This window comes from Limulus polyphemus, unplaced genomic scaffold (assembly GCF_000517525.1).
Source record: "Limulus polyphemus unplaced genomic scaffold, Limulus_polyphemus-2.1.2 Scaffold5025, whole genome shotgun sequence".
NCBI lineage: Eukaryota > Metazoa > Arthropoda > Merostomata > Xiphosura > Limulidae > Limulus > Limulus polyphemus.
Genome location: NW_013670635.1, coordinates 10,976 through 27,179, shown reverse-complemented (window position 1 = coordinate 27,179; position 16,204 = coordinate 10,976). Strand labels below are relative to the sequence as shown.

Below are 16,204 nucleotides of genomic sequence, written 5' to 3'. Positions count from 1 at the left end.
GTAAGAATCCTATATTTAATTGTGTATGCTGAATGTTAGAAATGTAAGAATCCTATATTTAATTGTGTATGCTGAATGTTAGAAATGTAAGAATCCCATATTTAATTGGGTATACTGACTGTTAGAAGTGTAAGAATCCCATATTTAATTGGGTATACTGATTGTTAGAAATGTAAGAATCCCATATTTAATTGGGTATACTGATTGTTAGAAATGTAAGAATCCTATATTTAATTGGGTATACTGAATGTTAGAAATGTAAGAATCCCATATTTAATTAGTTATACTGATTGTTAGAAATGTAAGTATCCTATATTTAATTGGGTATACTGATTGTTAGAAATGTAAGAATCCTATATTTAATTGTGTATACTGACTGTTAGAAATGTAAGAATCATATATTTAATTGGGTTTACTGACTGTTAGAAGTGTAAGAATCCTATATTTAATTGGGTTTACTGACTGTTAGAAATGTAAGAATCCTATATTTAATTGGGTTTACTGACTGTTAGAAGTGTAAGAATCCTATATTTAATTGGGTATACTGATTTTTGAGTTTAAGTATCTATCTCATTTTAGTAAAAGTTAATATTATATAAACTGTATAAGTCTAACGGTTAGACCGTGATGTATCTCCCTCACAGTAGATAGACCACTCCAGTCTAACAGTTAGACCATGATTTACCTACACCGTAGTAAATAGTCTACTCCGGCCTGACAGTTAGATTTCATCTACCTGCCTTTTTTCTTGACAGTAGATAGACCACTCCAGTCTAACAGTTAGACCATGATTTACCTACACCGTAGTAAATAGTCTACTCCGGCCTGACAGTTAGATTTCATCTACCTGCCTTTTTTCTTGACTCCCGCACATTGAATAGAGCTGTGTACATAGTGGTTTTCTTTAGATTTATATAGAACAAGTTATTAATCATACAGTTTGATCCTTAAAAAGTTGTAATTTTTAATTATAAGAATTTATATTATTGTTTTGCAGAATATTTACAATCTGTATTTGTTTTCTTGTTTCAGTGGAATGCAGTTGCACTCTGGGCATGGGGTAAGTGTCTTGCCAAAATTGTAGAATGCAACATATTGATTAAAAACTACATTTAGAAATAACATCATTCTGACACTGTCTACTGTTATTGTTAGTTGTTATATGTAAATTAGTTTAGTGCTATACACTTACACTGATTGTTTAATAAAAGTCAGACCAGCCTCACTCTTCAGGAGACAACCATTTTTTAAAAAGATGTTTATAAAAGTCAGACCAGCCTCACTCTTCAGGAGACAACCACTTTTTAAAAAGATGTTAATAAAAGTCAGACCATCCTCACTCTTCATGAGACAACCACTTTTTAAAAAGATGTTAATAAAAGTCAGGCCAGCCTCACTCTTCAGGAGACAACCTAATTCAATCTGTTGTTAACATAAAGCTTAAGCTTTTGGTAAATGACTTTTGACGTATTCTGATATGGTCTAAGTGCGTTTTCTGAGATGGTCTAAGCGCGTTTTTCTGAGATGGTCTAAGCGCGTTTTTCTGAGATGGTCTAAGCGCGTTTTTCTGAGATGGTCTAAGCACGTTTTTCTGAGATGGTCTAAGCGCGTTTTTTCCTGAGATGGTCTAAGCGCGTTTTTTCCTGAGATGGTCTAAGCGTTTTTTTTCTGATATGGTCTAAGCGCGTATTCTGATATGGTATAAGTGCGTATTCTGAGATAGTCTAAGTGCGGCTGTAAAGCAGTAAAACTAATGAAACCTGACTTGAAACATCTGTTAGCTTTAGTGGTAGGAATAAACAGCATTTTAGAAAGAAAAAAAGGATAATTTAGGTGTATTTCATAGTTTAATTTTTACCTTACATTGTTGATTTCACTATTAGCATGAGGGTAGAACAGTTAAAATATGAATTTTAAACACTTAATACTCATTTTGGAGGTTTTAGAGATTGAGCAAATGAAACATAAACTAAGATGACGTTTTTTTTTGGTTTCCTCGATCTGTTCTGAACTTTTTTGTGCTCCTGCAAATGTGAATTAAAAACTATAGTTTCAGTGATATTTTCTACAACTCTATTATTAGTATTTAATATTGGTAGGTAGTAGAAATCTCCTTATATCAGTATGAATTGGTATATTTGTCAGATTGTTTTACCAGTCTGTGTACATGTTACTGATCTTGTGCTATGAACTGGCAGGGTGTATGTTACTGATATCGTGCTGTGGTTTAGTTAAGTTTAAAAGTACATGTTGAACCTTACAGTGTTTAATAATAGCTCATTAAAACATGACAGTAGTATCTGTGTTTGAGTATTGTAATAATAGCTGATTAAAACATGAAGTAGTATCTGTGTTTGAGTATTGTAATAATAGCACATTAAAACATGACAGTAGTATCTGTGTTTGAGTATTGTAATAATAGCTGATTAAAACATGACAGTAGTATCAGTGTTTGAGTATTGTAATAATAGCACATTAAAACATGACAGTAGTATCCGTGTTTGAGTATTGTAATAATAGCTGATTAAAACATGACAGTAGTATCAGTGTTTGAGTATTGTAATAATAGCACATTAAAACATGACAGTAGTATCCGTGTTTGAGTATTGTAATAATAGCTGATTAAAACATGACGTTAGTAGCTGTGCTTCAGTTTTGTTGGTTAATGTGAGTTTTGTTTTATTATAGATATTGTAGTGGACAACTGTGCTATTTGCAGGAACCACATAATGGACCTTTGTAAGTCACTTTTATCACTAGCTATAAGTCTTATCATTGTTAGAGTTATGGTGTTTAACTTCTTTTCTATTGCAAGTACCGAGTTCTTAGAAACTCTCAAATTTTGGTAAGTTTATGTAAATCTAAGTGGTTCACTATGTATATTTTCAACTTTCAGTTTTAGAAACTTATTCAAATTTAATGTATTAATTGTTTAAATGCTATAAAGTCATTTATCAGCTAAGCTTCAGAAATTTTAGTACATTTTGAAAAATACTAATTAAAAAAAAGATATATCTCTTGTTTTACTTTTTCCAAACGTTTTTGAATTAAATCATCTTTGATTATCAGCTGACTACTGTAATATAAATGTAATCTTTTGTGTGCTGTTATGATTACAAGAATTATATTACATGGAAGAGGGTCGAAATTGAGATGTTTGTAACATAAGACTGTTAAAAACCATCTTCAAACCTTAAAAAACCAACAGAATAAATATAGGTTTGTACCTGTTCCATATCTTCCATGTAGGTATAGAATGTCAAGCCAACCAAGCATCTGCAACTAGTGAGGAGTGTACTGTTGCATGGGGAGTGTGTAATGTAAGTATACTACTTTGTTCTAATGAGGAGTGTACTGTTGCATGGGGAGTGTATAATGTAAGTATAATACTTTGTTCTAGTGAGGACTGTACTGTTGCATGGGGAGTGTGTAATGTAAGTATAATACCTTGTTCTAGTGAGGAGTGTACTGTTGCATGGGGAGTGTGTAATGTAAGTATACTACCTTGTTCTAGTGAGGAGTGTACTGTTTTTACCTGTGTTTGTAATTAATTGATCAGTTGAAGCATGGTTTTTCACTAGTATTACTTTACCAATACATAGACCATGTTCTGAAAGAGTAACTTATGATATTTAGAAACTTATGTGAAGAATAACAGCTAAAGTTTTGTGTAAAATGTATTTATATTACAACTCTTTTTCTGTAGCATGCATTCCATTTCCACTGTATATCTCGATGGCTGAAAACTCGTCAAGTGTGTCCTTTGGATAACAGAGAATGGGAATTTCAAAAGTAGGTTGATATTTTCTTTCTGACATGAAGTATGCTGGACAGTAAAACTGACACTTTTGTTTTAGGGTTGGTGAAATCTACATATTCTGCTTCTCTGATGAAGTTACTTAAAGTGATCCACAGATTATATTGATAATTTATTGTCAATTCTTATCAACTTACCGTTAAAAAAATTAAACGTACCCCATTACACATTTTACATTGCACTTTCAGCATCACAGCTGGCAGGTTCTTTGTATTCCCGACACACAAGTTAGATATATTAGTAAAAACAACCTAAGAGATTATGAAATTTTACCGTAGTTGAGATGTATACTTGTTTTTCCACTTCTTAGTTTTGTAATACACTTGTCACAAGAAACCAGCATGTGGTCTGAACCACAGTGTATTTCCACTATATGTTTCTAGATTACAATTATGAATTTTGTCTCCGATTTTTATCATTGTTTTAACACTATTTTAAGTCCATTCAAGTTACAGAAACATTACACAAGACACTATTATAATGTAAAATTAATGAAATCAACAAGTTAACAACCGTATTTTTATATGAGATTTCTTTATTTGTTTTGTCAAGATTCTGTGATGTTGCTTATCCTTTGAAGTAATCCAATTTTTAAAAAATATTTCTTTAAAAAAACAAACTTCGTTGGTCTGGTTATTTGTTTATTCTCGTCACACTTTGCTTATAAAGTATGAATAAGAAGTAGTCATGCTAATATCAGTGTATTATAACTTTTGATTAGTCTTGTTTACTTAATATCCTGAAATACTTAAGTAAGTTATGTGTATCTCCAGGTAAATAGAAATGTAGTCTGTAAAACACTTGTTTCAAAATGCTTAAAAATTGTAATTAACCCAGTTTCCTTAAAACTACGTATATACACATACTTTAGTATCTCTCACATCCTGGATGTACAGGTACAAAACTGTTGATTTATAGGTAGTGTTTCTCACATCCTGGATGTACAGGTACAAAACTGTGGATTTATAGGTAGTATCTCTACATCCTGGATGTACAGGTACAAAACTGTGGATTTATAGGTTGTATCTCTCACATCCTGGATGTACAGGTACAAAACTGTGGATTTATAGGTTGTATCTCTCACATCCTGGATGTACAGATACAAAACTGTGGATTTATAGGTAGTATCTCTCACATCCTGGACGTACAGATACAAAACTGTGGATTTATAGGTAGTATCTCTTACATCCTGGACGTACAGATACAAAACTGTGGATTTATAGGTAGTATCTCTTACATCCTGGACGTACAGATACAAAACTGTGGATTTATAGGTAGTATCTCTAACATCCTGGACGTACATATACAAAACTATGGATTTATAAGTAGTATCTCTCACATCCTGGATGTACAGATACAAGACTATGGAATTACAGGTAGTTTCTCTCTCTCACATCCTGGATGTACAGGTACAAGACTATGGAATTACAGGTAGTTTCTCTCTCTCACATCCTGGATGTACAGGTACAAAACTGTGGATTTATAGTTAGTGTCTCTCACATCTTGGATGTACAGATACAATACTGTGGATTTATAGTTAGTGTCTCTCACATCTTGGATGTACAGATACAATACTGTGGATTTATAGTTAGTGTCTCTCACATCTGGACGTACATATACAAAACTATGGATTTATAAGTAGTATCTCTCACATTCTGGACGTACATATACAAAACTATGGATTTATAAGTAGTATCTCTCACATTCTGGACGTACATATACAAAACTATGGATTTATAAGTAGTATCTCTCACATCCTGGATGTACAGATACAAGACTATGGAATTACAGGTAGTTTCTCTCTCTCTCATCCTGGATATATAGGTTTAAAACTATGGAATTACAGGTAGTATCTCTCTCATCCTGGATATATAGGTATAAAACTATCGAATTACAGGTAGTTTCTCTCTCTCTCTCATCCTGGATGTATAGGTACAAAACGATGGAGTTATATGTAGTTTCTCTCATATCCTTGATGTACAGGTAAACTCACAACTGTCTCTCTCAAACAGCAACTGTAAAACACAATCATGTTATTTTTTTGTTACAGTATCCTAGACAATGAGTTACCAGTGTTAGAGATTTGTTCTTTTGTGTTTGTTTTTTACATAATTCTCTGTCTAACCATTTCCCCGTTTTTTTTTTTTCAGGTATGGACATTAGAAGAAAACTCCTAAATAGTCGTTTTTTTATATACAGTTACGATAGCTTCCTATATTTTTCTTGTACGGATATTGGCAGTAAAACTCAACACAGTTTTTAGTTTCTGTTTGTGGAATTTTTGTCGTCACTAACTTAGGTTTGCATTTCCCTTTGTTGTGATTATTGTTGGACAAATCAAATAAAATCTTCACAGTGTATCATGTAGTTTTTCCTTTCTACTTTAATCAGAAGTGGATTTAGCACTGTTATTTAACTAGTTAGAACTATTTCTTGAACAAATAACACAAGAACTAATCTATAGTATGGTTTTGTTGTGTTCTACATAATACAACATGTAATTTAAAACCTTCAATAACTATTGTTTATACTTAGAAGTGTAAAGAGGACAAATATTTTGATAGAAGCTTGTAGCTGTTTATGTGTAGTAATTCAGCTGTATTTGGGAATTTGACGTGTTTTACTGAATACTTACTGTTGTGTGTTTTCAATATTAAAAAGCTTTAAATATTTAATAGATTTTAAAAACAATTTTCTCTTATCCAGAATAAAAACAAACTTAAAGATGGACTACATTTGGAAAGAAGTCATAATAACCATCTAGGTTTGGGAATTTTAATTGAAAGGTGGACTAAATTTGGAAAGAAGCAGAAATGATCTTCTAGGTTTAGAAATTTTGATTGAAAATCACATTTTTTGAAACCCTTTTACTGTTTGTCTTTTCTTCAGAAGTAAAGTAAAATTGGAGATAGCTGGACTATTCATGACAAATCAAGGCTTAAATGTTAGGAGTTTTAACGATAAGAGTTATACTTTGATACTCATATATGAATTGCATCTTTATAGTTAAATAAACTAAACAAAAACTTCTCCAAAATTAAGGGACTAAAGGACACAAATATAAATTATGAAAATGCTAGGATTAAGGGACACAAATATAAATTGTGAAAATGGTAGGATTAAGGGACACAAATATAAATTGTGAAAATGTTGGGACTAAGGGACACAAATATAAATTGTGAAAATGTCGGGACTAAGGGACACAAATATAAATTTGGCAGGTTAGAAGTCATCTTCAGCTAAGACAGTTTTATTTTTCTAACAGGGTGGTTGGCTTTTCGAATGGGATGCCTCCAGGTATGGTAGATGTAGTTAATCTAAAGGAGTTTAAGGAAAAGCTTGATAAATATTTGAGTGATAAGGGCTGACTTTGACTGTTTTAGTATTTACGAATGGTCCCTAGTTGACCTTTACTGTCACATTGTTATTATTCGTAAGCAGTGTTTAAGATGAGATCTGATGGTAATCCTCAGTATAGGCCATAAGCGTTGGTAATGCAAGTACCATTTGTGATAGACTAAATTTTTTATTGTGCATGTGTTTTAAAATAAAAATACTTGCTAACTCTCATTCAATTTCCTAAAAGGTTTTATTTCACTTGATTATACAGAACTTAAAGGACGATAAACTACACAACAGAAGTATTGTGATAAACACTAGAGCAAAAAAAGGCCAACTTAAATACATTTACAAATTACTACTTTTCTATGACTCAATCTGGCAAAGGTAGAATTTTGGCATATTATTAGTCTTTCCTGAATGTTAATACATATATAGTTATGAGTGAAGGAGAAGGTGTAAACTGTTTAAAGCAAAAAAACACATCTTGGAAATGATTTGTTCACATTTTGACTTTTAATATAAGAAAATCAACAACATTCAGTAATATCCACACTTTATTTCTTACTGTTCAGTCAGTTCTATGTATGCTAATTCCTATTTGTAAGATGTACAGTGGCCTCCAAAATAATATACGTATAAAAACAACACGTTTTTCACACTTGTCAATTTCAACTCTAATGAAACTGTTTGCATGAGCTGCTATATTACCCCCCTTTCTTTTAATGTAATTCTTTCAAATAAAACTTTACTATTGATTAACAAATGTTCCTTGCTGGTAATCATCTTTGGTCTTATGGTCAAGAGCATGTAAGTGGTCCACATTTAGAAACGATGATAGTGAATACTTATGACATAGCTATTTGCCAATATTATGCTAAGAAACAAAGTAATTATCCAAAACTGGTTGGGTAATTGGTTGATTATGTTAATCACTTCCCTCTTATAGAAAAACCACCACTAATGAAACTAAACTAGTCGATTCTAATCGAGATTTGGATTGTAAACAGTCAACTGTACGTTTACACCTTTACTTTGATACAACACTATTCTGTTCTCTAAAGTTTAAGTGTTGGTGTGACAGAAGAAATGTTTTATAACAAATATCACCATATGTTTTAAGAAAATTTTCTAAATAGGTTAAAATAATGGACTTTTAGAGGGTAAAAAAGTACTTTACTACACACAAGTACGTGGCACCAAAGACTTACTAAGGCAAGGATAAGTGAATAGCAGTAAGATATCTTCTTTTCTAGTTTATATACACTGTTGTTGATAAGTAAATGTAAGCTTTCAAACTACATAATACATAGATATAATATGCTGTAATCTAGGAACTTAACATGTCTCTATTCATACTACCTGTACAAACTTATCAGGTTCTAATTGTGGGGTTTTGTCACGTATTTGTATAAATAACAACGTGACAAACTGTGTAACTTCTGTAACAATGTTTACAAAACTTCAGAAAAAAAAACCCATTTATACAAGCTAGAAAAAAATCATTTTTCTTAACATGCATTAGATTTATATTTACATTATTAGATAAAACCCTGTAAAACTAAATAACTTGGTTTATTTACATTTGATGTTCAAAAAAAATTGCAATACAAGTGTTATGTGCAGCACTAAACCACAGCTTTTTTTAACACAACACATAAATATTATCTTGTTACAACACCACAGATATAAAATAACAGACTGTCCATCTGCTCATTAAACTTGCATTTAGAAGTTGTCCTAAATTACACAAGAAACAGCTTTTGTTTAAAGAATAGTTTTCACAGGAAGTGTTTTAAACTTCTCTTCCTATTGATCTAGAAATATAGTTAACTTTACCTCATTTTCTTCATTTCTTACTTTAACCAAAGAGTGACATTTCAGTTCAGTATCCCTCTTTTACTGCTCACATCAGATGTAACATAAAATGGCTAAATTAGTATGTATCGGCTGAAGAACAATCGGACAACGAAACTTGTACAGTATTTTATTCTAAAGCAGTGAGACAGGTTAATTCAACTTAAAACAGATCAGCTCAAGATAAATGAAGAATAGAATTTATGTAGTTTTTGTTAAAGATTATCAAGGGTGTAAAAATAAGACCACCTTACTACCATAGGAAAATGTTAATGGTTTTATGTTTGAGTTATAAAATGATATAATAATTCAGCAGGCAGTTTCCCTAACACTAATCACTAGCATTGGCACTTTAGAATATTTACAGATTATAATGTATGTAGATGGTATATTTACACATTACCTTTAGTAGTTGCATCAATCATAACAGCATACTGTATCTTTTAAAATAAGTGTGGTACTGATCTGTAATGAAGTCAGTTATTTGCTGACCAAGGCATCAACTCTGACTTAGTGACATTTTCTGTTAATATTCTATAGCAAAGTCAGGTAAGTTTTAAAATTACAGGGAACTGGGCTAGTTGACAAAGAGAAATTAAGAGGTTAATTCATAGCCTCACAGTAATAGCTAAGCCCAGTTACCTTGATTCTCTGACCAGAAATGACATTTTATCCCCCAAACACCCCTTTATTGTTGTGTTTACCCACCAGTTGCTGAATGTTATCATCATTGTATGGCTCTCCTTTTAAGCTTAAAAGAGGGACACATGCCACTAGTTAATTTTATACTTCCATAGCAGTTTCGATCAAAGTCCAGTTTCGTGATTAGGGTAGCTGGGAATTTTGAGCTTTAGACCTTCTGAATCTGATGTGTCTTCTTGCTGACCATCACCTTGGTCATCTGGAAAATCGTTGTCATCATAACAGTCAGGGTCATAATTCGGAAGTGCCAGTGGAACTTGGGAGTCCGTATGTTTGGGACTTCTGGTCTCCATGCGATGCATCTGTAACTTGGGTCCCCAGTCCTCTGTGGGCTGCAGTAGTGTCTTGATTCGCTGTGTAAAAGATTCAATTGAGTAACTAATTTTTAAATTACATTTACTAATACATCTCAGTAATTAATTACATACATATTAGTATTCTTTACATACTGGCAACCACAAGTTTCTTATTAAGACAGGAATATAGCAGTTATGGTATGATCTACACGTGGTTAAAATAAAGAAAAACATGTCTCATCTTGGCTTGTAGTCTATTTAAATCATATAGTAACAGAAGCACTCCCTTTCAAAAGTTTAGTAAACTATTTGTGAGGACAGTTGGAAAGAGTCCAGTAAACGCAACTGAGAATTTTAAGTCAAATGAGAAATAACTCTTGCAAATCTACAAACCAGCTTTAAAACTATTGAAATACAAGGAAAATAAGATTCTGATATTAATCTTGATTAATTAAATAAGATAAAGTTTGCAATAAAAACTTTATTTTATGCTGCACCCTGGTGAATAAAATAAGAACTATTATATGACAAATTAAAAAACAATACTGCTTAGACATACTTTTCGAATGGGTCCATCAGCTTTGCAGATTTTGATACAAGCTACTAGAGGAATCGCTGACACTGAAAACATAGATAAAGCCCAACCAACAGCTGTTGCCCAGTCTGGATATACGTAGCTACCGTAATTGGTCGGGTGAATATCGACCCATGAAAATACCAGGACAGCCTTTAAAAAATCAAACACAGAAGTTACACCACCTAACATTAAAAAATACATACATCTTCAGGGCATATTTTAACACATTGTGAAACACTGCTATGAAATAAGTCACAACGTGTATCTTAAGAAATATTTCCTAAGGAAATAAATATCAGATGATTAATTCTATCAAAACTAGGATATGAATCAAAAAGAAAGCATTAGAAATACCAACTTAACAAGTTTGAAGTGTATAAAAATGGATTTATGTTAGGGAATTAAAAATATAGGGAAGTAAATACTTATCACTAGGAAAAATATTTATGACAAACACTGGACACAGTGAATTAAAAAAGTGATAAATCAGATTTCAAAAAATAAAAGCATCTAATTTACAACATGACAAAAATGAAACAATTTAAGGTTAATTCTATACACACATATTTTAAATGTTTTTCCCTAAGCAACAACAGAGAGGATATAATTCTAATTAAGATATTAACCTTTAATGTGTTGTATCCTGTTATTCTAATTAAGATATTAACCTGTAATGTCTTGTATCCTGTTATTCTAAATAAAACAATAACCTTTTAATGTCTTGTATCCTGTAAGTCTAACTAAAACACTAACATTTAATGTGTTATATCCTGTCAGTCTTAACTAAAACACTAACCTTTAATGTCTTATATCCTGTCAGTCTAAGTAAAACACTAACCTTTAATGTCTCATATCCTGTCAGTCTAAGTAAAACACTAACCTATAATGTCTTGTATCCTGTCAGTCTAAGTAAAACACTAACCTTTAATGTGTTGGATCCTATTAGTCTAACTAAAACACTAACCTTAAATGTGTTGTATCCTGTCAGTCTAAGTAAAACACTAACCTTTAATGTCTTGTATCCTGTCAGTCTAACTAAAAATACTAACCTTTAATGTCTTATATCCTGTCAGTCTAAGTAAAACACTAACCTTTAATGTCTTGTATCCTGTCAGTCTAATTAAAAATACTAACCTTTAATGTCTTATATCCTGTCAGTCTGAGTAAAACACTAACCTTTAATGTCTTGTATCCTGTCAGTCTAACTAAAAATACTAACCTTTAACGTGTTGGATCCTATTAGTCAAACTAAAACACTAACCTTTAATGTCTTATATCCTGTCAGTCTAAGTAAAACACTAACCTTTAATGTCTTGTATCCTATCAGTCTAACTAAAAATACTAACCTTTAATGTGTTGGATCCTATTAGTCAAACTAAAACACTAACCTTTAATGTCTTATATCCTGTCAGTCTAAGTAAAACACTAACCTTTAATGTCTTGTATCCTGTCAGTCTAAGTAAAACACTAACCTTTAATGTCTTATATCCTGTCAGTCTGAGTAAAACACTAACCTTTAATGTCTTGTATCCTGTCAGTCTAACTAAAAATACTAACCTTTAACGTGTTGGATCCTATTAGTCAAACTAAAACACTAACCTTTAATGTGCTATTGATAAATACTAACATTAGGATAAGAGCTTGATCTGTCATGGAAGAGATCTTGCTTGATACAGAAGCTGCTGTGTTGTTGTTACTTCTAAGAAGCTACTGTGTTGACTGAAGTGAAACAGTCATTTATTGTTACTATAATTAATCATTGAACGTCTTACATTCTATCATTTACACTTACAACAATGGAGAAAGGTGTGAGGAACTTCCACATAATTCTCCAATACTGGTAATGGAATGGGTACCAGCCCAGCATCACTTTGACATCGTCAAGGAAACGTTCGATACCTATTGGAAGAAACTTATTTAATTTACATAAAACTATATTTTGTCTTTACTACTCCATAAAACTTGTTTTCTAGATGTATCTAATACTCCACATGTTTTCTTTACATACAGTACTGTACAAAAGTGTTAGGACAATGCCAAATATTAGATTTCAGGCTACTTTCAAAGAACAATGCTTTAATAACTGCAGACAGTCTTTCAGGCATTGTTGCAACATATTTAATCAAAGTGTCCTTTGAAATTTTACTCCAAATGTCTCTGATACACTCCCATAAAGTTTCTTTGGATGTAACTTTTGATTTATCAAGTTTTTGATCTATCAAATCCCAGATCTGCTAGATTGGGTTGAGATCGGGGCTCTGTGGGGGCCATTACATTATTTCAATGATTCCAACAGCTTCTTTCTTAGCTAAGTAATTTCTGCATAGGTTGGATGAGTGTTTGGGGTTATTATCTTCTTGGTAGTAGAATCCTTTACCAATAATACACAAACTACTGGTCCATTATTCCATGTATTTTGTAAATATCTCCTGTCACCTCAGCAGAAAACACCCCAAACCATCACACTGCCTCCTCCATGCTTCATGGTAGGTGCTATGTATTGAGGAAATTATCTTTCATCTTTCTTTTACAGGATGTACAACCTATGCTTTGAACCAAATATTTCAAACTTGGACTCATCCGTCCATAACACCCTTTTCCAATCATCAACAGTCAAGTTTTTGTACTTTTTAGCTAATTTTAGTCTCTTGAGAATACTTGAAGATCTAAGTAAAGTTTTTTAACTGCTACATGACGAAATATTCAATTCTCATTAAGTTTTCTTTATACTGTAGATCTGAACACTTTTCTGTCATTTGGTACATGGTTGTTTATCTCATACTTGAGATCAGTGGCAGTCTTCCTTCTGTCCCGAAGGCTGCGTAAACGAAGATACTTAACATCAGTATCAATAATGTTTAGGTGTTCTGCCTCTTACTTTCCTATTTTCAAATTTACATGTCTCGGTCTCACAATTTAGGGTGTACTTGACAGTGTTTGGGGAGCATTTCAAGTCTGCAGCAATTTGTCGGAGAGTCCAACCAGCATCACGTAAAGCTTTTATGCGAATTCTCTGCTCTATTGACAATTTTCTACGCTTTTTGGGCCATTGCATGACAACAAAACTTAATACATAGTGTTAAACACTGTTTATATTAAGGTTTATTTGTGGAGTGCTATTAAATTGACTTTTTCTAGCATATAGATGTACCATATGCTAGCACCTTGCTAGCTTCTTTCTATATAGTTAAGACACTGCATGGGGTACCATGATAGTTATTGTAGATCCTAAATATGGTCAGTATGTTCATTCAAGCAGAACCCTTGTGACATGCCCTTGGTACAAGTACATGGGAACTCTAAAGAATGATAAGTATTCTCATCCTGGTTCATTTTGTTGTCAACAGAGATCAGTGAAACATTACCATAGAGTTGAAATTTACATTCTGTAATGGCATGGAAGAATTATACCCATAAAATGGAACGAATGACAAAATGTTCTCTTGTCTTCACACTTTTGCACAGTATACCGTATTTATACTACTCCATAAAACACTACTTTCCAGAAGTATCTTTACAACTCAATAATTTTGAAACTTTCTTTAAATAAAGGTCACATTAATATTACAGTAATTTTGCTTACCATATAACCAGCCTATCACAAGAACTTCAATGACTCCAATGATCAAAGCAGAAAAACTTGCACAATAGTTGTCTAGCAGCTGAAGTACATACATACCACCCTAGTAAGAGAAGATGAAGAATCACTTGTCATTGCATTATAAAATAAAAAGTTAATTTAAAGCAATGAAATGTTAAGTTTTTAAACTTAGACTTAATAGTCATTTAACATTACTATATTGATATGTATGCAGAATTACAATTAGTTAAGATATTTATGTACACATTTAATTAACCACTGGTAATCAATTATGGTTTTCTGAATGTTACAAACCTCTGTGCAAATCAGTAATCCTAGTAGAAACATGACGGTACAGCACAGACCCAGGATGTAATGTTTATTACGTCTTAATCGGTGAGGACAGGTATCCACAATTGTTGTCACAACGGTTTCAATCAAGGTAAACTGTGGAGAGAAACAACAGAGACGAACAGTTTAAATCAAGGTAAACTGCGGACAGAAACATCAGAGACTAACAGTTTCAATCAAGGTAAACTGTGGACAGAAATATCAGACATGAACAGTTTCAATCAAGGTAAACTGTGGAGAGAAACAACAGAGATGAGCAGTTTCAATCAGATTAATCTGTGGAAAGAAGCAACAGAGATGAACAGTTTCAATCAAGGTAAACTGTGGATAGAAACATCAGACACAAACAGTTTCAATCAAGGTAAACTGTGAAGAGAAACAACAGACATGAACAGTTTCAATCAAGATAAACTGTGGACAGAAACAACAGAGATGAGCAGTTTCAATCAGATTAATCTGTGGAAAGAAACAACAGAGATGAGCAGTTTCAATCAAGGTAAACTGTGGAAAGAAGCAACAGAGATGAACAGTTTCAATCAGAGTAATCTGTGGAGAGAAGCAACAGAGATGAACAGTTTCAATCAGAGAAATCTGTGGAGAGAAGCAACAGAGATGAACAGTTTCAATCAAAGTAAACTGTGGATAGAAGCATCAGAGATGAACAGTTTAAATGAAGGTAAACTGTGGATAGAAACATCAGACACGAACAGTTTCAATCAAGGTAAACTGTGAAGAGAAACAACAGAGATGAACAGTTTCAATCAAGGTAAACTGTGGACAGAAACATCAGAGATGAACAGTTTCAATCAACGTAAACTGTGGAGAGAAACATCAGAGATGTACATTTTCAATCAAGGTAAACTGTGAAGAGAAACAACAGAGATGAATAGTTTCAATCAAGGTAAACTGTGAAGAGAAACAACAGAGATGAATAGTTTCAGTCAAGGTAAACTGTGGACAGAAACAACAGAGATTATCAGTTTCACTAACCAAAGTATAGTGAGTAGAGAAAAGGGGATTCTGGTCTAGGTAATCTGTTCTTGAAATATTACAGATACAGGATTTTGGTCAAGGTAATCTATTAGTGAAATATTTTGATTCCAATTAGCTGGTGGTGGGTGAAATATTAGAGACAATGGGTTTGATTCCAATAATCTGGTGGTGGGTGAAATATTACTGACAAGGTGTTTTGATTCCAATAATTTGGTGGTTAAGCATTTGACATAAGAGTTTTCAACAAAACAGGAATTGAAAAGCATAGCTCATTTTCTTAAAGTTTTATCTGTTGTAGATTAACTTTATGTTCAGTATGTTTAATTCTCTAAGTTTACTGTCGTTTCATTTGATGTAACTGTTATAGATTAACATTATGTTCAGTATGTTTAATTCTCTAAGTTTACTGTAGTTTTATTTGATGTAGCTGTTGTAGATTAACATTATGTTCAGTATGTTTAATTCTCTAAGTTTACTGTAGTTTTATTTGATGTAACTGTTATAGATTAACATTATGTTCAGTATGTTTAATTCTCTAAGTTTACTGTAGTTTTATTTGATGTAGCTGTTGTAGATTAACTTTATGTTCAGTATGTTTAATTCTCTAAGTTTACTGTCATTTCATTTGATGTAGCTGTTGTAGATTAACTTTATGTTCAGTATGTTTAATTCTCTAAGTTTACTGTAGTTTT

General features: G+C 32.3%; 2 protein-coding genes across 2 annotated transcripts in view; one reads left to right on the top strand and one right to left on the bottom strand.

Annotated features, from left to right (window-relative positions):
- LOC106472023 (RING-box protein 1A) overlaps positions 1–6,177 on the top strand; it is a 10,845-nt gene extending 4,668 nt beyond the window's left edge. The window contains exons 2-6 of the mRNA XM_013932652.2: positions 1,033–1,060; positions 2,689–2,739; positions 3,250–3,320; positions 3,707–3,792; positions 5,968–6,177. Of these exons, the coding sequence (XP_013788106.1) occupies positions 1,033–1,060; positions 2,689–2,739; positions 3,250–3,320; positions 3,707–3,792; positions 5,968–5,980 (249 nt within the window). The 3' untranslated portion in view covers positions 5,981–6,177. The remainder of the gene's footprint in view (positions 1–1,032; positions 1,061–2,688; positions 2,740–3,249; positions 3,321–3,706; positions 3,793–5,967) is intronic.
- Positions 6,178–7,387: 1,210 nt separating this feature from the next.
- Positions 7,388–16,204, bottom strand: part of LOC106472020 (sodium- and chloride-dependent glycine transporter 2-like) — a gene marked incomplete at its 5' end in the record, with an annotated part of 19,431 nt that continues 10,614 nt past the window's right edge. The window contains 5 exons of the mRNA XM_013932649.2: positions 7,388–10,068; positions 10,571–10,738; positions 12,381–12,487; positions 14,172–14,271; positions 14,484–14,615. Coding sequence (XP_013788103.2) covers positions 9,820–10,068; positions 10,571–10,738; positions 12,381–12,487; positions 14,172–14,271; positions 14,484–14,615 — 756 coding nt within the window. The remainder of the gene's footprint in view (positions 10,069–10,570; positions 10,739–12,380; positions 12,488–14,171; positions 14,272–14,483; positions 14,616–16,204) is intronic.